The sequence below is a fragment of the Quercus robur genome, chromosome 8 (genome assembly GCF_932294415.1).
Source record: "Quercus robur chromosome 8, dhQueRobu3.1, whole genome shotgun sequence".
In the NCBI taxonomy this organism is placed as follows: domain Eukaryota; kingdom Viridiplantae; phylum Streptophyta; class Magnoliopsida; order Fagales; family Fagaceae; genus Quercus; species Quercus robur.
Genome location: NC_065541.1, coordinates 57831344 through 57854245, shown reverse-complemented (window position 1 = coordinate 57854245; position 22902 = coordinate 57831344). Strand labels below are relative to the sequence as shown.

Genomic DNA, 22902 nt, shown 5'->3' with positions numbered 1-22902 from the left:
CACTCACACCACAGTTACTACGTTTTTGCCACGGCAAAACTATGCCCAATCACTTTAACTCAAAATCCTGAACAGGACAAAATTTTCCACGTGTCACCATACAATACCACAAAAGCTACTAAAATTTTGTATTCCAGCAAGCATTGCTTTACAAATATCTTCCATTTCAAATTCTTGAAACAGTGGAGAACATCACGTCACTGAGCGTGTCTACTTATCTCACTGAGCGTGTATACGTATCACACTTAGCGTGTCTACTTATCTCACTGAGCGTGTCTACGTATCACACTTAGCGTGTCTACTTATCACACTCCTACTTCTTTCCTTAGGGCTTTGGATAAGTCCAAACGTATATATATATATGTGCAACTCTCACTCTTCTTAGTTCTTACTCCTTCAACAAACACAAACACAAACACCACCCTTTGCCTACTTATATCTACTGCTACTACTTCAATACAAGTTAACTAAATTCAAAGTACTGAGAAACAAAAAGTTTTAAGACATACATGGATGCTTTGAGACATTTCTCAGACCCACAGTACCTAACGGGGTCTGATATTTCGTCCTCAGGGTCAGAGAGTGACAATTCTCAGATGGTGAACTTGTCATACGGGGAGGTCAAGCTAGCTTCGAAGAATCCTAAGAAACGAGATGGGAGAAAGAAGTTTAAGGAAACAAGACACCCAGTGTACCGTGGAGTGAGGAGGAAGAACTCAAGAAAATGGGTGTGTGAAGTGCGCGAGCCAAATAAGAAGTCGAGGATTTGGCTTGGGACTTTTCCCACCGCAGAAATGGCGGCGCGTGCACATGATGTGGCGGCAATTGCACTCCGCGGCCGTAACGCGTGTCTCAATTTTGCCGACTCGGTATGGAAGCTTCCGGTTCCGGCGTCGGCAGCAGCAAAGGACATTCAGCGTGCAGCATTGGAGGCGGCTGAGGCATTTCGGCCAGCAGAGTTGGACGATGTTTCTGGGGATGACTTGACGCAGAGGTTAGAAAATGCAGCTGCAGCAGTGACAGTGGCTGCGGAGGCAGAGGCAGAGATAGAGCCGGAAAGTGTGTTTTTTATGGATGAGGAGGCGGTTTTCGACATGCCCGGGTTGTTGAGAAATATGGCAGTGGGGATGTTGTTGCCTCCACCACCTCATTGGTACGGTGGAAATAACATGGAAACTGATAGTGAGGTTTCATTGTGGAGTTATTCAATTTGATTGTTATTAGTAATATTATAGCTTAATGCTGCAGTGTGATGTGAGGGAAAAGTTGGAGATGGCGATGTCATACTGTACAAAAGAATTTTTTGTAGCATTTGTTTACACCAACAGAAATAATAATCCGTTTTGGGTTTTAGCTATATCAAACTTTAGTTGAACTGGGTGACTAGTCCATTGCTAATACTCTAATAAAGTAATTAGATTTTGTGTTTGATGAGTGAAAATAAGGAGGTGATTATAAAAAAATTAAAGGAGAACTCCTATTTGAGATGAAGTGTGAACACATTACCATAAAATAAAATGTTCTGAAGAAGAAGAAGAAGAAGAAGTGGAGAGGCAGTGGACGAAGCTCAAGTGCTGCCATCTGTAAGACTGAAACTCTCATCTTGGTTCTTCAAATCAAGCGTCTCTGCTCTGGAACTTTCATACAGCTAAAGTTTGATGACTGGAGTGCTCTGGAAATAAAAAAGCATTAATTGGATTAGAATGTGATAGTGGAAAAAGCAATGTCAGCATGTGGATAAGTGGTGGGACTTGGGAATGGAGCTTCTTGGAGGCTTCCTTATAAAGAGCCAACATATTTCCTAATTTATAATAAAATCCTCAAATTGGAATTTTTTTTTTCTAAGTAACTGATATAATCACTCTATTATGATTTTATTTTCTAAAACACTATTAAATTCAACAATTTATAGTATCTAAAATAATCAACAATTTATATCATTTGGCTTAATATATAGCCATATTTTTTTTTTTTTTTTTGGTTGAGAATCCCACATGTAATCTATATATATATATATATATATATATATATATATATTTTGGATGATACACAAAATCATTAGTAAGTTGATTGTTCACACGTGCACCAATTAGGATACCTAAAGAAAAATAGAACAAAGAACCTACGGAGAGCACCTATGTGGTGCCGACCAAAAACCCTCCAAATGTTAAGTTAGCAATAGAAGAATCTCCAAAAACTCAAAAGTGTGAAAGTTAAGAAATTTCATGTACCTTGAAGAGATGGATACTTGGAGATTAAATAGTGGTGTAGAGCTAACCAAAATCCCTTGAATGCAAGCTCTTTCCTTGTAGAGAAGATATGGAGTTAAGGCCCCAAGATCTTAGGGTTTTTACTTCCCATACTGGGAAGATATGAATGTTTAGTAGGGTTTTTAGACGTGGTGTGCAGGTTCTTTCCATATAGGGATGCATGAGTGGGGAACATGCTAATAGCGTGGGGGGCAAGTATTCTTACCCATCGATATGCTTGTCACCCTGTCGGTGTCCTTGCCAATCCGTCAATATGTTCATCATCTTTCCAATTTATTTTTAGGCCCGACAAGCTATAGGAGTGATGGTATGAAAGGTGTCCTTGTGGTCCTTAGGTCAAAATGGGCTTCAGGCCCGACAAACATCTCTACATCGATGGAGGGCTCAAGCCCAACAAATCTTATTGGGCCTAACGGTTAAAAGAGTTAAAAAAATTTCTATGGTCAAAATATCCCTTATTATTATTATTAGAGAGAGAGAGAGAGAGAGAGAGAGAGAGAGAGAGAGAGAGAGAGAGAGAGAGAGAGAGAGAGAGAGAGAGAGAGTCCGAATTTGGTAAGGATTGGGTGTAAAACCCATATTGTACAATATCCAATAAGTGATTGCCACATCAACATTTTACTTAAAATTCAATACATCCTACCACACCTAATAATATCTCAATAAACTCCCAATTTGGTTGGATTTATATATGGATATTAGAATTGATTGGGTGTGATTTTGCTTATTCTTAAATATGTAATAAGATGATGTGGCATGTTAAGATTTGAGAGGTAAAACATGAGTTTTACCCTACATCCTTATGAAATTTAATCTCATATATATATATATATATAAAAGGGTAAATCACAAAACTATATAACAAAATAAGCCAGTACTAAAATATTTTATTTTAATAGAATAACTGAAATGAACACCAAACCAGTGTTCATAACATCAACTAAACATACGCGGATTTCTTTATTTAGTGAGGGGGGGCAAAACCACAGAATGCCATTATTAGTCACCTTCATCTCAAACTTTTAATTTCATTAATATTAATTCCATTAAACAATCATAACCAGCTGTTTGATTCAACATCATCCTTTCTAACTAATAATAAATTCTAAAGAATCTTTAGAGTAAAAACAAGCTTAGTAGTATTGATTTTAATTTAGTAACTTCTCCCAAAAAAAAAAAAAAAAGCAGCTTAATTTAGCATATAGAATAGTTGCTTATTAGGAAACGAGTTTTTATTTTCCATGCTTATTGTTTTTGATTAAGTGTGGTGTTATAGGGAAAATGTTAAAAGGGGGGGGGGGGGGGGGGGGAGGAGGAGTACTGCTAGGGAAAATCATATTTTGGAGCTAATGCCATGAAGGCGAGCAAGTATGACTAGTGTTGAATTGAAGGAGCCCAAGAAAAATGCTGTAGTTTTAGTGTTTGGATATGGCAAAAGCCATATTGTACAAAAGAATTATATTCTGTTTTCCATATTGTCCAAATTCTGGATATATTTGCAAAATAAGTTTGTACTTTAATATTTAGTCTACCCTTTTGGGGCATTTACATAAATCTAAGAAAGAAAGTTACTCAAATGTTTTTTTTTTTAATTTTTTTTTATTCTTTCTTTCAAATTTCTAAGAAAAAAAAAAAAAAAACCATACATTTTTGTCTTGCATACTAGTTCAGCTGAAAAGGGAAGAGTCATCAAACAAAATTAGGCCACAAAGCTCCCAATTCTTAGAGGGAGAGGGAGAAAAATTATAGATTCTTGTTGTAATAAATAGAGAGAGAAGAGGTGTGTCAGAAATCTGGCAAAAGAAAAGCCTAAAGGATAAAGTAAAAAGAAAAGTCGAAGCATGGAGTCTGTACTGTTGTTTCATTCAACATCATTCTTCCTTACTAATAAAGATTTTATAAACAAAACATTAAAAATAATGACACATTTAATATGGTAACAAGTCTAGTATAAAAAATTCAAGAATACCAAAAAAATGATACCGGTTAATTGTGTTTGTTGGCTTGAGCTTCAATATGCTGGCTAGCTAGCTTCTTTAAGAGAATCTCTAGCATGAGGGAGGCTAGCTAGCTTCGCAATATTCTCCTACTAGATGTGTTCAAGAACCTATCAAGTATCATGTTGCCCGAACCGAAAAAAAGAAAAGAAAAAAAAGTAAGCTTGTGGGTTGGAAGGCCAACCTTCTATCCATGGTTGGGAGAGCAGTATTGATTCAAGCTTCATCTTCAGCAATACCAGCATATATTATGCAAAGCAACTTGCTGCTTGGTAAGGTGTTGGAAGGGATTGATAGGGTCAACAAGAATTTCTTGTGGGGATCAACTGAAAATAAGGGGAAAATGCACTGGGTGGGTTGGAAAAAGGTAACAAGACCTAAAGATGAAGGGGGATTGGGGATTCAAATAGCAAAAAGAAGAAATACAGCACTTCTAGCAAAACTGAATTGGAGATTCCATACTGAGGATAAGGCCCCATGGGCTAAGGTTCTTAAAATGAAGTATTGTAACCCTCAGAGGCTGAATTCAAGGAATGCAGACCTCAACCAGTGCTTATTAGCTAGAGGGCTGCAAGTCGAGGTCTGCTACCCTTGATGCCATCGTGAAATAGAATCCATCTTGCACATGCTGTGTGATTGTCCCTTGAGTAAAGTTGTGTGGCACCAACTAGGAAGGTGGGCAGACAACTCTAATTTTTTCACCTTGAGTCTTCAAGAATGGTTAAATACCAATGCCACATCTAATATCCACCATAGATCAGGTCCTTTTCCTTGGAATCATGTTTTTCTATTTGGTATTTGGTTGCTTTGGAAAGATAGGAACTTATGCATTTTCAAAAATAAAAATCCAAATCCTAACTTGGCCAAAGAAATTGTTGAACATGCCTCGAAGTATTTTTCCTGTGCGAACAACTCTCTGGCCACCAAAAGGATGATTTTAAAGAGCATTAGATGGGAGAAACTAAGGATTGGCTGACTTACGTTGAATACTGATGGCTCGGCAGCAAGCAGCTCCAGATTAGTGGGTGGAGGTGGACTAATCAAAGATGAAAAGGGTGATTGGGTGATAGGTTTTGCAAGGAGGATTGGCAATATGACTAGTTTCATGGCGGAATTATGGGCTCTCCAAGATGGACTGCAACTGTGCTTACAAATACATGCTCAATTTTTTATTACTGAATTGGATGCTAAAGCCATTGTGGATGCCTTTAACTCATAAACTTAGTCTAATACTATTGTATCTTCTATTATGGATGATTGTAGGCACATGGATACCTGGATTCCCCAGACGAGTTTTAGACATATCTACAAGGAGGCGAACAAGTGTGCAGACTTCTTGGCTAAACTAGGCACTTTGATTGAGAGTGATTTTATTGTTTTTTCCAGTCTGCCTGTGGACTTATCTAGTATTTTGGAGGCTGATGCCAATGGTTTGTATGTTAACAGGCTCTGTCCAGAACCTTTATTTGCTGTTTAGTGTTTAATATATTTCCCTTTCTACCAAAAAAAAAAAATTATTGAAATAATATTTGAGAATCGAATAAGAACAATTGAAACTGATATGATCTTGTTGTGCCTAGCAATAAAACAGTCTCAAAGTCAACATTAAGCCTTTTTATTTTCAGGATATAGGCCTTAGAGCATTCTTAGCAAGGATGTCAAATGCTAAAATGCTATAATTTAAATGCTAAAACACTAAAATATAGTATAAATTATAGCATTTTAGCATTTGACATCCTTGTTAAGAATGCTCTAAGGCCTATATCTTATTAAGGTGCTATAGCTAAATGAAATAACACCTTAGCTACAGTAAGCTGTTATCTTTGACAGCTTACTATAGCTATATCTTATTTTAAAAAAAAAAAAAAATTATTTTAAAGCTTTCTCTCTCTTCTTCTCTGTTCAGACCTACCATTCCTCTTTTTTTTTTTTCTTTTTTTTTTCTCGCTCTTTGAAATCGATCTCCCTGTGGCTTCCAATTTTTTTCAATGTGTTTCGATGGTGGGTCACGGTGGCAATGATTTGTGGGTTTGATTTGGAGGCATGGTGGTGAGATCGGTGATTGCGTGGGTTGGATTTTTGGGTTACAATTTTGTTTTGATGGCTGGTTGTTTTTGATAGATGGTTGTGGTTTTGCTTTGTTATTTTTTCTTCTTCTTCTTGCAATGGTTTAGATCAGCCACTAGTGAGTGCTTGGCTGAGATTTTGTTTTTGTGGTGGTTGGGTGTTTATGCAGTGGCTAGTTCTTTTCTTCCTGCAGGGGGGTGTGGTTGCCACAGTGGTGCTGTGACTTATGGTGGTGGTGGCTGTGGTGGGTTGTGGTTGCAACAATGGTGGTTATGGCAAGTAGGGGTGGTGGAGGAGGTGGTTGCCATAGTTTTTTGTGTAGTTGTTTTATTATTATTTTAATGCGTAGTTTATATTATTTAAATAAAATTGTAAAAAATATAAAAGTTTTGATGTTTGATGTATCTTAAAGTGGGGTGGTATAATAGATAAAGTAAGTTTTTAAAGTGTTAGGGGGTGTTTGGTACATGCACTTAAAAACTGAAAACATGTATGGAAATATGTGTGAGTAAAAAAGTGTATATAAATACGTGCAATATTGTTTAAAAATTGAAAACATGTATTTGAGTGGGTGTACCAAACGGGTCTTAAATACTAAAATTTTTAGAATCCTTGATGGGTATGCTCTTATAGTCTTATATTCTACAAGAACTTAGTGGTTGAGTGAGTTTTCAAGGTTTAAATTTTTTTGAGTGGTGATCATTTTTATGTGTGTGATGATGTATTATATTATTATACAAAGTTTCCTGTGCATCACTCAAGTTTGTGACAATCCCTAGAAAATTGAGAACAAAGCACACTATATGATAAAAGCGATAGAACAAAGTTTGACAACAAACTTGGTTGTAGACTAAGGTTACAACTCTACTTAATATATTTTTATTAGATGTGAATTTTGACAAATCCATCATTAGATTACGTTTTCTTATTATATCCTACATACTTGCAAAATTTCAATAAAATTAAACAACATTATCAATCAAATGTTTCAATTTTGAGTTTTTGTAATCTAAAATTATACATAAAAAATAAGCTATGAATCGAATTAAATAAGATTTGACTGACATGAAATTTGACATGTATTTTAAAAACATAAAGAACATGCAATTCAACAGTTAAATTTTCAAAATATATAACTATGTTAATTTGTTTAGTGAGAGTTGTAATGTTACAACAATGTTTGTAGCTAAACTTTGTCCAAATCAATAATATATTAAAGTCAAAACACAATCAAAATTCAAATTAGCTTCTAATTGCAGTCTTATTTGCTCCAAGAGTCCATTTTAATTTTCTTAAATTTTTTGTCAAATGACCCATTTATTATACTCAATGTGAAAAATGAGATGACAATTTTTTATTATTATTAAATGTTTCCGCACGTAAGTACAAATTACAACCTAATCGAAAGAAAGAAGAGAAAAGAAATATAGAATCAAATAATGTTGTAGATTAGACATCTATATATATAATAATAGGAGAAGTTAAGAGAAACTTAAATTAAAATTTCAAATTAGAGTTTCAATTTGTGTAATGTGTCCTAAATTATTTATTCTTAAAGAGTTTTCTTTCTTAATTTTAGAATAAAATGTGAAACCACATCATAAATATTCATCCAAGTAAGTTATTAAATACAAAAACCAAAAAATTTAGAATAAATGAATCGAAAAAAAAAAAAAGTGTTTCACTATAATTTAAAAGAAAAAAAACATAAACAATTTACATTTTATACTTAATAATATCCTTACAAAATTTTTTTAAGAGTTAACAAAATATAAAAATGACTATCAATAATATTTAAATTATATATATATAAATTATATTATACATCTTATTGTATATCTTATGTGTATCTATCCATATACATGAGTTACAAACTACTTAAAATAATAGTAGGTTGCACGATAAAGTAAAACAGGCAAGTATTGGTACAAAAAGTTGCGACATTGACTCTTGACTATGTCAGGCTGAATTTGATACCCATATACAACCGAATATTCATTCACTAGAGAGAGAGTAGAAACACACTCTCACACACATGACACATCACACATACTACGTTTTTGCCACGGCAAAACTATGCCTAATCACTTTAGCTCAAAATTCTGAACAAGACAAATTCTCCACGTGTCACCATACAATACCCCCAATTCACTTGGCTCAAAAAATGAAAATCAACTGTTACAAATATCTTATTAAAAAGAAGTGATAATTGGTCCGTTTGGATTGAGCTTATTTTTGCTGAAACTGAAAACTGAAACTGAAAACACTGTAGCAAAATAATTTTTAAATGTGTGAATAGTACCGTGGGACCCATTTTTAATGAAAAAGTTGATAAAAAGTGGAGTTTGTGGGACCCATGAACAGTATATAAGTCACTGTTCATGGCTGAAAAGTCAACAATATGCGGCTGGAGAAAAAAAAAAAAAAAAAAAAAAAAAAGGGAAAACGCAAACGCAGTGAGACGTGCTATCCAAACGGGCACAATATCACATAAATTTACACAGCTTGACAGTTGCTACCATTCATCACACGTCAAGTAATGAGTAGTAGAAGTAATGTGAAGCCACGTATGCTCATTAGTCATCACTTTTTTCACTGTCATTCGTAACTTGTAGCAGTGGTGAACAACACTTCACAGCGTGTCTACTTATCACAATCAGCGCGTCTACTTATCACACTCCTAGTTCTTTCCTTAGCGTTGTCGGTAAGTCCCAACGTCTATACTATATATATGTCCAACTCTCCTCTTTTTTGTTCTCACTCCCTTCAACAAACACAAACACAACTACAAACAAAACCCGTTGCTTACTTATATCTACTGCTACTACTTCAATATACAAGCTAATTACACTCAAAGTACTGAGAAACAAAGAGTTTTAAGACATATATGGGCGATGCTTGCATGGTGAACTTGTCATATGAGGAGGTGATGTTGGCTTCGAAGAATCCTAAGAAACGAGATGGGAGAAAGAAGTTCAAGGAAACAAGACACCCAGTGTACCGTGGAGTGAGGAGGAAGAACTCAAGAAAATGGGTATGTGAAGTGCGCGAACCAAATAAGAAGTCGAGGATTTGGCTTGGGACTTTTCCTACCGTAGAAATGGCGGCGCGTGCACATGATGTGGCGGCAATTGCGCTCCGCGGCCGTAACGCGTGTCTCAATTTTGCCGACTCGGTATGGAGGCTTCCAGTTCCGGCGTCGGCAGCAGCAAAGGATATTCAGCGTGCAGCATTGGAGGCGGCTGAGGCATTTCGGCCAGCAGAGTTGGACGATGTTTCTGGGGATGACTTGACGCAGAGGTTAGAAAATACAGCTGCAGCAGTGACAGTGGCAGAAACAGAAACAGAAACAGCAGTGACAGTGGCTGCGGAGGCAGAGATAGAGCCGGAAAGTGTAGTTTTTATGTATGAGGAGGCGGTTTTCGACATGCCAGGATTGTTGAGAGATATGGCAGAGGGGATGTTGTTGTCTCCACCGCCTCATTGGTATGGTGGAGATGACATGGAAACTGACAGTGAGGTTTCATTGTGGAGTTATTCAATTTGATTGTTATTAGTAAAATTATAGCTTAGTGCTGCAGTGTGATGGGAGGGAAAAGTTGGAGTGGCGATGTCATACTGTACAAAAGAATTTGTTGTAGCGTGAAAAATAAAGGAAATCTCCTATTTGAGATAAAGTGTGAACACATTACCATAAAACAAATTTTCTGAAGAAGAAGAAGAAGTGGAGTGGTAGTGGACGAAGCTCAGGTGCTGCCATCTGGAACTCTCATCTTGGTTCTTCAAACCTCTGGAACTTTCAAACAGCTAAAGTTTGATGACTGAGACTTGGAAATAAATAAATAAAAAGAAAAAAGAAAAAAGAAAAAAAAAGCACTGCATTGGAATGTGATATTAGAAAAGGCAATGCCAACATGTGGATGTGGGTAAGTGGTGGGACTTGAGAATGAAGCTTCCTTTTATTTATAAATAGCTAACATATTTGTTTATTTATTAAAAAAAAACCTCTAAATTTGAATATCTTTTTTCTAATTAACCAATCTAATCACTTTATTATCATTTTATTTTGTAAAACACTATCTTAAATTCAACAATTTATAGCAATTTATATCATACGGCTTAATAGCCATAAGTTATATATATACACACACACATATATGTGTATATATATATATATATAAAACAGTAGTCCCAAAACTATATGCTAAAATAAGCTATTACCAAAATATTTATTTTTAATAATCAAACTGAAACAGCCACCTATTCAGCACTCATGATGTAAACATACGTGAATTTCTTTATTTAGAGGGGGGGGGGGGGAATGCCACTATTATAACTCCACACTTTCGGGGTGAGAAAAACTAAAATGAGTTGCTTCAAAATACCAGTCACTCTATGTGAAGAAATTGAGTCTTTGATCAGGAAATTTTGGTGGGGGTAGAGGGGGAACCAAAGGAAAATCCACTGGACTAAATGGAGCTCGCTTTGTTAACCAAAAGACATGGGAGGTATGGGTTTCAAAAGAACTTCAAAAATTTAATGATGTCATGCTTGCAAAACAAGTGTGGTGGCTGATGGAAAACAAGGACACGCTGTTCCACAGGTTCTTCAAATCAAAGTTCTTCCCAAATGGGTCCATTCTTGATGCTAAGGAAGGGAACGGGTCATTTGCATGGAAAAGTATCTTGAAAGGAAGGACTGTGATAGAGAAAGGAATGCAGTGGAGAGTGGGCAATGGTGCATCAATCCAAATTTACCATGATGACTGGCTCCTAAATCCCCACTCGCGAAAGGTAATATCTCCTCCGGACTTTTTTGGTAATGATGCTCAAGTCTCAATTCTGATTGATCATAATAAGAGATGCTGGATTGAAGAAGTGGTAGACAATACCTTCTTGCCTCATGAAGCTGCTCCAATCAAAGTTATACCACTTAGCTGGAAGATTGTGAGGATAAGCTATTTTGGTCCAGGAGCTCAAATGGGGTTTATTCTGTCAAATCGGGCTACAAGTTTATCATAGAGAGTGAGATGAAGGACAATCCAACTACCTCTGATTTGTCCTCGACCAAAAAAGTGTGGAAGGGTATTTGGAGTCTACGGATTCCAAATAGAGTGAAAACTCTAATATGGAGAGCTGGATCAAATACCCTGCCCACTAGAGCGAACCTAAGGAAGAGAAGACTATTGATTGATGACTCCTGCCATCACTACAACCTTGACAAAGAAACCTCCCTCCATGCACTATGGTCTTGTCCAAGTTTGAATCCAATTTGGAAGGTTCATTTTGGGTGGTTTATTTAAGGAAGCTATGAATTGCACATCCTTGCTGGATATCATCCAACTCTGCCAGGAAAAGAGTAACTACTCGTATCTGTTTGCTATGACAACATCAATGATTTGGTCTCTTCGGAATCAGATCAGAGTAGGAGAAGCAACAGTTCCAGTGGGAAGAATCAGCCCAATGGCAGTAGAAAATCTACAGGAATTTCAGTAAGCTTCGTCTCCTCCCCAGCGAGTATCGCCCACAGTCAGCCCATCCAAAATGGTCTCCTCCCCCTCTGGGTTGGCTTAAGGTCAATTTTGATGGCGCAATCTTCTCTTCCAAAAACTTGGTAGGTTTGGGAGCTATTGTTCGCAACGACAAGGGTCTTGTTATGGCTAACTATTCACAATCTATTCCACTGTCTACCTCAGTAGAGATGATGGAAGTGTTGGCAGCGCGTAGTGCAGTTAGTTTGGCAAAGGAGTTGAATTTTGACCAGGTGATCATCGAAGGTGACGCAGATGTAATTATCAAAGCCATTAACAGTGGCAGTTTTTCGTCTTCAAGCTTTGTACACATCATCAGGGACATTAAACTCCTATCTTCGGCCTTTCACAAAGTGTCCTATAGCCACACTCGTAGGCAAGGGAATAGAGTAGCTCATAGATTGGCTAGAATGGCTTGTAATTTTTCTCATTTTCAAGTTTGGATGGAGGATGTTCCTCCAAACGTAGCATCTGTTTATCTTTCTGATTTGCCTGAATAAATTGTTTAGAATAAATGAATCGAAAAAAAAAAAAAAAAGTGTTTCACTATAATTTTTTTTTAAAAAAAAAACATAAACATAAACAATTTACATTTTATACTTAATAATATCATTACAAATTTTTTTTAAGAGTTAACAAAATATAAAAATGACTATCAATAGTATTTAAATTATATATATAAATTATATTATACATCTTATTATATATCTTAAGTATATCTATATATATATATATATCTATATATATACAAACTACTTAAAAATAATAATAGGTTGCACAATAAAGTAAAACAGGCAAGTATTGGTACAAAAAGTTGCGACAATGACTCTTGACTATGTCAGGCTGAATTTGATATCCATATACAACCGAATATTCATTCACTAGAGAGTAGAAACACACTCTCACACACATGACACATGACACATACTACGTTTTTCCCACGGCAAAACTATGCCTAATCACTTTCGCTCAAAATCCTGAACAAGACAAATTCTCCATGTGTCACCATATAATACCCCCAATTCACTTGGCTCAAAATGAAAATCAACTGTTACAAATATCTTACTAAAAAAAGAAGTGATAATATCACATAAATTTACACTGCTTGACATTGCTACAATGCATCACACTTCAAGTAATAACTAATAATGAGTAGTAGAAGTAATGTGAAGCCACGTATGCTCATTACTTTTTTCACTATAATTCGTAACTTGTAACAGTGGTGAACAACACTTCACAGCGTCAGCGTGTCTACTTATCACAATCAGCGCGTCTACTTCTCACACTCCCAGTTCTTTCCTTAGCGTTGTGGGTAAGTCCCAACGTCTATACTATATATATGTCCAACTCTCCTCTTTTTTGTTCTCACTCCCTTCAACAAACACAAACACAACCACAAACAAAACCCGTTGCTTACTTATATCTACTGCTACTACTTCAATATACAAGCTAATTACACTCAAAGTACTGAGAAACAAAGAGTTTTAAGACATATATGGACGATGCTCAGATGGTGAACTTGTCATACGGGGAGGTCAAGCTAGCTTCGAAGAATCCTAAGAAACGAGATGGGAGAAAGAAGTTTAAGGAAACAAGACACCCAGTGTACCGTGGAGTGAGGAGGAAGAACTCAAGAAAATGGGTGTGTGAAGTGCGCGAGCCAAATAAGAAGTCGAGGATTTGGCTTGGGACTTTTCCCACCGCAGAAATGGCGGCGCGTGCACAGGATGTGGCGGCAATTGCGCTCCGCGGCCGTAACGCGTGTCTCAATTTTGCCGACTCGGTATGGAAGCTTCCGGTTCCGGCGTCGGCAGCAGCAAAGGACATTCAGCGTGCAGCATTGGAGGCGGCTGAGGCATTTCGTCCAGCAGAGTTGGACGATGTTTCTGGGGATGACTTGACGCAGAGGTTAGAAAATGCAGCTGCAGCAGTGACAGTGGCTGCGGAGGCAGAGGCAGAGATAGAGCCGGAAAGTGTGTTTTTTATGGATGAGGAGGCGGTTTTCGACATGCCCTGGTTGTTGAGAAATATGGCAGTGGGGATGTTGTTGCCTCCACCACCTCATTGGTACGGTGGAAATAACATGGAAACTGATAGTGAGGTTTCATTGTGGAGTTATTCAATTTGATTGTTATTAGTAATATTATAGCTTAATGCTGCAGTGTGATGTGAGGGAAAAGTTGGAGATGGCGATGTCATACTGTACAAAAGAATTTTTTGTAGCATTTGTTTACACCAACAGAAATAATAATCCGTTTTGGGTTTTAGCTATATCAAACTTTAGTTGAACTGGGTGACTAGTCCATTGCTAATACTCTAATAAAGTAATTAGATTTTGTGTTTGATGAGTGAAAATAAGGAGGTGATTATAAAAAAATTAAAGGAGAACTCCTATTTGAGATGAAGTGTGAACACATTACCATAAAATAAAATGTTCTGAAGAAGAAGAAGAAGTGGAGAGGTAGTGGACGAAGCTCAAGTGCTGCCATCCGTAAGACTGAAACTCTCATCTTGGTTCTTCAAATCAAGCGTCTCTGCTCTGGAACTTTCATACAGCTAAAGTTTGATGACTGGAGTGCTCTGGAAATAAAAAAGCATTAATTGGATTAGAATGTGATAGTGGAAAAAGCAATGTCAGCATGTGGATAAGTGGTGGGACTTGGGAATGGAGCTTCTTGGAGGCTTACTTATAAAGAGCCAACATATTTCCTAATTTATAATAAAATCCTCAAATTGGAATTTTTTTTTTCTAAGTAACTGATATAATCACTTTATTATGATTTTATTTTGTAAAACACTATTAAATTCAACAATTTATAGTATCTAAAATAATCAACAATTTATATCATTTGGCTTAATATATAGCCATTTTTTTTTTTTTTTTTTGAGAATCCCACAAGTAATCTATATATATATATATATTGGATGATACACAAAATCGTCAGTAAGTTGATTGTCCACACGTGCACCAATTAGGATATCTGAAGAAGAATAGAACAAAGAACTTATAGAGAGCACCTACGTAGTGCCAGCCAAAAACCCTCCAAATGTTAAGTCAGTAATGGAAGAATTTCCAAAAACTCAAAAGTGTGAGAGTTAAGAAATTTCACGTACCTTGAAGAAATGGATACTTGGTGATTAAATAGTGGTGTAAAGCTAACCAAGATCCCTTCAATGCAAGCTCTTTCCTTGTAGAGAAGATATGGAGTTAAGGCCCCAAGATCTTAGAGTTTTTACTTCCCATATTGGGAAGATATGAATGTTTAGTAGGGCCTTTGGACGTGGTGTGCAAGTTATTTCCATATAGGGATGCATGAGTGAGGAACATGCTAATAGCACGGGGGGCAAGTATTCTTACCCATCGATATGCTTGTCACCCTGTCGGTGTCCTTGCCAATCCATCAATATGTTCATCATCTTTCCAATTTATTTTTAGGCCCGACAAGCTATAGGAGTGATGGTATGGAAGGTGTCCTTGTGGTCCTTATGTCAAAATGGGCTTCAAGCCTGACATACATCTCTACATTGATGGAAGGCTCAAGCCCAACAGATCTTATTGGGCCTAACGGTTAAAAGAGTTAAAAAATTTCTATGGTCAAAATATCCCTTATTATTATTATTATTATTATTATTATATATATAGAGAGAGAGAGAGAGTCCGAATTTGGTAAGGATTGAGTGTAAAACCCATATTGTACAATATCCAATAAGTGATTGCCACATCAATATTTTACTTAAAATTCAATACATCATTCCACACCTAATAATATCTCAATAAACTCCCAATTTGGTTGGATTTATATATGGATATTAGAATTGATTGGGTGTGATTTTGCTTAATCTTAAATATGTGATAAGATGATGTGGCATGTTAGGATTTGAGAGGTAAAACATGAGTTTTATACTACATTCTTATGGAATTTAATCTCATATATATATATATAAAAGGATAAATCACAAAACTATATAACAAAATAAGCCAATACCAAAATATTTTATTTTAATAGAATAACTGAAATGAACACCAAACCAGTGTTCATAACATCAATTAAACATACGCGGATTTCTTTATTTAGTGAGGGGGGTAGAACCACAGAATGCCATTATTAGTCACCTTCATCTCAAACTTTTAATTTCATTATAATATTAATTCCATTAAACAATCATAACCAGCTGTTTGATTCAACATCATCCTTTCTAACTAATAATAAATTCTAAAGAATCTTTAGAGTAAAACCAAGCTTAGTAGTATTGATTTTAATTTAGCAACTTCTCCCCAAAAAAAAAAAAAAAAAAAAAAAAAAAACAGCTTAATTTAGCATAGAGAATAGTTGCTTATTTAAAGAAACAAGTTTTTATTTTCCATGCTTATTGTTTTTGATTAAGTGTGGTGTTATAGGGAAAATGTTTAAAGAGGGGGGGGGGGGAGGTACTGCTAGGGAAAATCATATTTTGGAGCTAATGTCATGAAGGCATGAGCAAGTATGACTAGTGTTGAATTGAAGGAGCCCAAGAAAAATGCTGTAGTTTTAGTGTATGGATATGGCAAAAGCCATATTGTACAAAAGAATTATATTATGTTTTCCATATTGTCCAAATTCTGGATATATTTGCAAAATAAGTTTGTACTTTAATATTTAGTCTACCCTTTTGGGGCATTTACATAAATCTAAGAAAGAAAGTTACTCAAATGTTTTATTTTCAATTTTTTTTATTCTTTCTTTCAAATTTCTAAGAAAGAAAAAAAAAAAAAAAAAAAAAAAACCATACATTTTTGTCTTGCATACTAGTTCAGCTGAAAAGGGAAGAGTCATCAAACAAAATTAGGCCAGAAAGCTCCCAATTCATAGAGAGAGAGGGAGAAAAATTATAGATTCTATTGTAATAAATAGAGAGAGAAGAGGTGTGTCAGAAATCTGGCAAAAGAAAAGCCTAAAGGATAAAGTAAAAAGAAAAGTCGAAGCATGGAGTTTGTACTGTTGTTTCATTCAACATCATTCTTCCTGACTAATAAAGATTTTATAAACAAAACATTAAAAATAATGACACATTTAATATGGTAACAAGGCTAGCATAAAAAATTCAAGAATACCAAAAAAATGATACCAGTTAATTGTGTTTGTTGGCTTGAGCTTCAATATGCTGGCTAGCTAGCTTCTTTAAGAGAATCTCCAGCATGAGGGAGGCTAGCTAGCTTCGCAACATTCTCCTACTGGATGTGTTCAGGAACCTATCAAGTATCATGTTGCTCGAACCCCAAAAAAAGAAAGAAAAAAAGAAAAAAAAGAAAAGTAAGCTTGTGGGTTGGAAGGCCAACCTTCTATCCATGGCTGGGAGAGCAGTACTAATTCAAGCTTCATCTTCAAAAATACCTGCATATATTATGCAAAACAACTTGCTGCTTGGTAAGGTGTTGGAAGGGATTGATAGGGTCAACAGGAATTTCTTGTCGGGATCAACTAAAAATAAGGGAAAAATGCACTGGGTGGGTTGGAAAAAGGTAACAAGACCTAAAGATGAAGGGGGATTGGGGCTTCAAATAGCAAAAGGAAGAAATACAGCACTTCTAGCAAAGCTAAATTGGAGATTCCATACTGAGGATAAGCCCCCATGGGCTAAGGTTCTTAGAATGAAGTATTGTAACCCTCAGAGGCTAAATTCAAGGAATGCAAACCTCAACCAGTGCTTATTAGTTAGAGGACTGCAAGTTGAGGTCTGCTACCCTCGATGCCATCTTGAAATAGAATCCATCCTGCACATGCTGCGTGATTGTCCCTCGAGTAAAGATGTGTGGCACCAACTAGGACGGCAGGCAGACAACTCTAATTTTTTCACCTTGAGTCTTCAGGAATGGTTAAATACCAATGCCACATCTAATATCCACCATAGATCAGGTCCTTTGCCTTGGAATCATGTTTTTCTATTTGGTATTTGGTTGCTTTGGAAAGATAGGAACTTATGCATTTTCAAAAATAAAAATCCAAATCCTAACTTGGCCAAAGAAATTGTTGAACGTGCCTCGGAGTATTTTTTTTCTGTGCGAACAACTCTCTGGCCACCAAAAGGATGATTTTAAAGAGCATTAGATGGGAGAAACTGAGGATTGGCTGACTTACGTTGAATATTGATGGCTCGACAGCAAGCAGTTACGGATTAGTGGGTGGAGGTGGACTAATTAGAGATGAAAAGGGTGATTAGGTGGTGACAGGTTTTGCAAGGAGGATTGGGAATACGACTAGTTTCATGGCGGAATTATGCGCTCTCCAAGATGGACTGCAACTGTGCTTACAAATTCATGCTCAATTTGTTATTATTGAATTGGACGCTAAAGCCATTGAGGATGCCTTTAACTCACAAACTTAGTCTAATACTATTGTATCTTCTATTATGGATGATAGTAGGCACATGGATACCCGGATTCCCTAGACGAGTTCAAGACATATCTACAAGGAGGCGAACAAGTGCGCAGACTTCTTGGCTAAACTAGGCACTTTGATTGAGAGTGATTTTATTGTTTTTTCCAGTTTGCCTGTGGACTTATCTAGTATTTTGGAGGTTGATGCCAATGGTTTGTATGTTAACAGGCTCTGTCCTGAACCTTTATTTGCTGTTTAGTGTTTAATATATTTCCCTTTCTACCAAAAAAAAAAAATTTATTGAAATAATATTTGAGAATTGAATAAGAACAATTGTAGCTGATATGATCTTGTTGTGCCTGACAATAAAACAGTCTCAAAGTCAACATTAAGCCTTTTCATTTTCAGGATATAGGCCTTAGAGCATTCTTAGCAAAGATGTCAAATGCTAAAATGCTAGAATTTAAATGCTAAAACACTAAAATATAGTATAAATTATAGCATTTTAGCATTTGACATCCTTGCTAAGAATGCTCTAAGGCCTATATCTTATTGTAGCTATATCTTATTAAGGTGCTATAGCTAAATGAAATAACACCTTAGCTACAGTAAGTTGTTATCTTTGACAGCTTACTATAACTATATCTTATTAAAAATATATATATATATATATTTTAAAGCTTTCTCTCTCTTCATCTCTATTCAGACCTACCATTCCTTCTTTTTTTTTTTTTTTTTTTTTCTTCTTCTTTCTTCTCTTACTCTCTGAAATCGATTTCCTTGTGGCTTCCAATTTTTTTCAATGTGTTTCGATGGTGGGTCACGATGGCAATGATTTGTGGGTTTGATTTGGAGGCACGGTGGTGAGATCGGTGATTGCGTGGGTTGGATTTTTGGGTTACAATTTTGTTTTGATGGCTGGTTGTTTTTGATAGACGGTTTTGGTCTTGTTTTGTTATTTTTTTTCTTCTTCTTGCAATGGTTTAGATCGGCCACCGGTGAGTGCTTGGCTAAGATTTTGTTTTTGTGGTGGTTGGGTGTTTTTGCAGTGGCTAGTTCTTTTCTTCCTGCAGGGGGGGTGTGGTTGCCACAGTGGTGCTGTGACTTGTGGTGGTGGTGGCTGTGGTGGGTTGTGGTTGCTACAATGGTGGTTATGGCAAGTGGAGCGGTGGTAGGGTGGTGGAGGAGGTGGTTGCTATAGTTTTTTTTGTGTAGTTGTTTTATTATTATTTTAATGCATAGTTTATATTATTTAAATGAAATGGTAAAAAATATAGAAGTTTTGATGTTTGATGTATCTTAAAGTGTGGTGGTATAATAGATAAAGTAGGTTTTTAAAATGTTAGGAGTGTTTGGTACATGCACTTAAAAACTGAAAACATGTGTTTGAAAACATATGTGGAAATATGTGTAAGTAAAAAAGTGTATGTAAATACGTGCAATATTATTTAAAAACTGAAAACATGTATTTAAGTGGATGTACCAAATGGGTATTAAATGCTAAATTTTTTAGAATTCTTGATGGGAATGCTCTTATAGTCTTCTATTCTACGGGAACTTAGTGGTTGAGTGAGTTTTCAAGGTTTAAATTTTTTTGAGTGGTGATCATTTTTATGTGTGTGATGATGTATTATATTATTATACAAAGTTTCCTGTGCATCACTCAAGTTTGTGATAATCCCTAGAAAATTGAGAACAAAGCACACTATATGATAAAAGCGATAGAACAAAGTTTGGCAACAAACTTGGTTGTAGACTAAGGTTACAACTCTACTTAATATATTTTTATTAGATGTGAATTTTGACAAATCCATCATTGGATTACATTTTCTTATTATATCCTACATACTTGCAAAATTTCAATAAAATTAAACAACATTATCAATCAAATGTTAATTTCAATTTTGAGTTTTTGTAGTCTAAAATTATACATAAAAAATAAGCTATGAATCGAATAGTAAATAAGATCTGACTGGCATGAAATTTGACATGTATTTTAAAAACATAAAGAACATGCAATTCAACAGTTAAATTTTCAAATCATGTAACCATGATAATTTGTTTAGTGAGAGTTGTAATGCTACAACAATGTTTGTAGCTAAACTTTGTCTAAATCAATAATATATTAAAGTCAAAACACAATCAAAATTCAAATTAGCTTCTAATTGCAGTCTTATTTGCTCCAAGAGTCCATTTTAATTTTCTTAAATTTTTTGTCAAATGACCCATTTATTATACTCAATGTGAAAAATGAGATGACAATTTGTTATTATTAAATGTTTCCGCACATAAGTACAAATTACAACCTAATCCAAAGAAAGAAGAGAAAAGAAATATGGAATCAAATAATGTTGTAGATTAGACATCTATAATAATAATAATAATAATAATAATAATAATAGGAGAAGCTGAGATAAACTCAAATTAAAATTCCAAATTAGAGTTTCAATTTTGCGACATGTGTCCTAAATTATTTATTCTTAAGTTTTATTTCTTAATTTTAGAATCAAATGTGAGACCACATCATAAATATTCATCCAAATGAGTTATTAAATACAAAAACCAAACAATCTAGAATAAATGAATCGTAAAAAAAAAAAAAAAGTGTTTCACTATAATTTAAAAAAAAAAAAACATAGACAATATACATTTTATACTTAATAATATCCTTAATTTTTTTTAAGAGTTAACAAAATATAAAAATAACTATCAATTGTATTTAAATTATATTATACATCTTATTATATATTTTTAAGTGTATTTATACATATACATGAGTTACAAACCCTTAAAAAATAATAGTAGGTTGCATGATAAAGTAAAACAGGCAGGTATTGGTACAAAAAGTTGCGACAATGACTCTTGACTATGTCAGGCTGAATTTGATACCTATATACAACCGAATATTCATTCACTAGAGAGAGTAGAAACACACTTTCACACATACTACGTTTTTGCCACGGCAAAACTATGCCTAATCACTTCCGCTCAAAATCCTGAACAAGACAAATTCTCCACGTGTCACCATACAATACCCCCAATTCACTTGGCTCAAAAAATGAAAATCAACTGTTACAAATATCTTATTAAAAAGAAATGATAATATCACATAAATTTACACAGCTTGACAGTTGCTACAATTCATCACACATGTCAAGTAATGAGTAGTAGAAGTAATGTGAAGCCACGTATGCTCATTAGTCATTACTTTTGTCACTATTATTCGTAACTTGTAACAGTGGTGAACAACACTTCACAGCGTGGCTACTTATCCGAATCAGCGCGTCTACTTATCACTATCAGCGCGTCTACTTATCACTATCAGCGCGTCTACTTATCACACTCCTAGTTCTTTCCTTAGCGTTGTGGGTAAGTCCCAACGTCTATACTATATATATGTCCAACTCTCCTCTTTATTGTTCTCACTCCCTTCAACAAACACAAACACAACCACAAACAAAATCCGTTGCTTACTTATATCTACTGCTACTACTTCAATATACAAGCTAATTACACTCAAAGTACTGAGAAACAAAGAGTTTTAAGACATATATGGGCGATGCTTGCATGGTGAACTTGTCATATGAGGAGGTGATGTTGGCTTCAAAGAATCCTAAGAAACGAGATGGGAGAAAGAAGTTCAAGGAAACAAGACACCCCGTATACCGTGGAGTAAGGAGGAAGAACTCAAGAAAATGGGTATGTGAAGTGCGCGAGCCAAATAAGAAGTCGAGGATTTGGCTTGGGACTTTTCCCACCGTAGAAATGGCGGCGCGTGCACATGATGTGGCGGCAATTGCGCTCCGTGGCCGTAACGCGTGTCTCAATTTTGCCGACTCGGTATGGAGGCTTCCGGTTCCGGCGTCGGCAACAGCAAAGGATATTCAGCGTGCAGCATTGGAGGCGGCTGAGGCATTTCGGCCAGCAGAGTTGGACGATGTTTCTGGGGATGACTTGACGCAGAGGTTAGAAAATGCAGCTGCAGCAGTGACAGTGGCAGAAACAGAAACAGCAGTGACAGTGGCTGCGGAGGCAGAGGCAGAGATAGAGCCGGAAAGTGTGTTTTTTATGGATGAGGAGGCGGTTTTCGACATGCCCGGGTTGTTGAGAAATATGGCAGTGGGGATGTTGTTGCCTCCACCGCCTCATTGGTATGGTGGAGATGACATGGAAACTGACAGTGAGGTTTCATTGTGGAGTTATTCAATTTGATTGTTATTAGTAAAATTATAGCTTAGTGCTGCAGTGTGATGGGAGGGAAAAGTTGGAGTGGCGATGTCATACTGTACAAAAGAATTTGTTGTAGCGTGAAAAATAAAGGAAATCTCCTATTTGAGATAAAGTGTGAACACATTACCATAAAAAAAAATTTCTGAAGAAGAAGGAGAAGTGGAGTGGTAGTGGACGAAGCTCAGGTGCTGCCATCTGGAACTATTATCTTGGTTCTTCAAACTTCTGGAACTTTCAAACAGCTAAAGTTCGATGACTGAGACTTGGAAATTATTTAAAAAAAAAAAAAAGCACTGCATTGGAATGTGATATTAGAAAAGGCAATGCCAACACGTGGATGTGGGTAAGTGGTGGGACTTGAGAATGGAGCTTCCTGAAGCTTCCTTTTATTTATAAATTGCCAACATATTTGTTTATTTGTTAAAAAAACCCCTAAATTTGAATATCTTTTT

The 22902-nt window shown here is 35.8% G+C and overlaps 2 protein-coding genes across 7 annotated transcripts; both read left to right on the top strand.

Annotated features, from left to right (window-relative positions):
• Nucleotides 1-373: 373 nt before the first annotated feature.
• Nucleotides 374-14539, top strand: LOC126697244 (dehydration-responsive element-binding protein 1A-like). 5 transcript variants are annotated; one of them, XM_050394149.1, is made up of 3 exons: nucleotides 374-1040; nucleotides 13825-13931; nucleotides 14133-14539. In XM_050394149.1, exons 1-3 carry the CDS (start codon nucleotides 510-512, stop codon nucleotides 14146-14148), a joined length of 654 nt encoding a protein of 217 aa, XP_050250106.1. In that variant the 5' UTR covers nucleotides 374-509; the 3' UTR covers nucleotides 14149-14539. The 5 variants fall into 5 exon arrangements, with proteins under 5 accessions (XP_050250106.1, XP_050250105.1, XP_050250103.1 ...); XM_050394148.1 differs by lacking the exon at nucleotides 13825-13931 and having other exon boundaries at nucleotides 374-1153; XM_050394146.1 differs by lacking the exon at nucleotides 14133-14539 and having other exon boundaries at nucleotides 13825-14131.
• On the top strand, nucleotides 9111-22902 carry LOC126697245 (dehydration-responsive element-binding protein 1D-like). Of its 2 annotated transcripts, XM_050394151.1 has the most exons (3): nucleotides 9111-9634; nucleotides 13773-13818; nucleotides 22265-22902. In XM_050394151.1, exons 1-3 carry the CDS (start codon nucleotides 9222-9224, stop codon nucleotides 22430-22432), a joined length of 627 nt encoding a protein of 208 aa, XP_050250108.1. In that variant the 5' UTR covers nucleotides 9111-9221; the 3' UTR covers nucleotides 22433-22902. The 2 variants fall into 2 exon arrangements, with proteins under 2 accessions (XP_050250108.1, XP_050250107.1); XM_050394150.1 differs by lacking the exons at nucleotides 13773-13818; nucleotides 22265-22902 and adding an exon at nucleotides 13966-14131 and having other exon boundaries at nucleotides 9111-9854.

What these genes read in the sequence shown, in the direction of transcription:
- LOC126697244 (XM_050394145.1), top strand. Translation starts at nt 510, where the DNA reads ATGGATGCTTTGAGACATTTCTCAGACCCACAGTACCTAACGGGGTCT.
- LOC126697245 (XM_050394150.1), top strand. Translation starts at nt 9,222, where the DNA reads ATGGGCGATGCTTGCATGGTGAACTTGTCATATGAGGAGGTGATGTTG. An exon ending in ACATGGAAACTGACAGTGAG is followed by an intron (nt 9,855 to 13,965) that starts GTTTCATTGTGG and finishes ACTGATAGTGAG; the next exon opens with GTTTCATTGTGGAGTTATTC.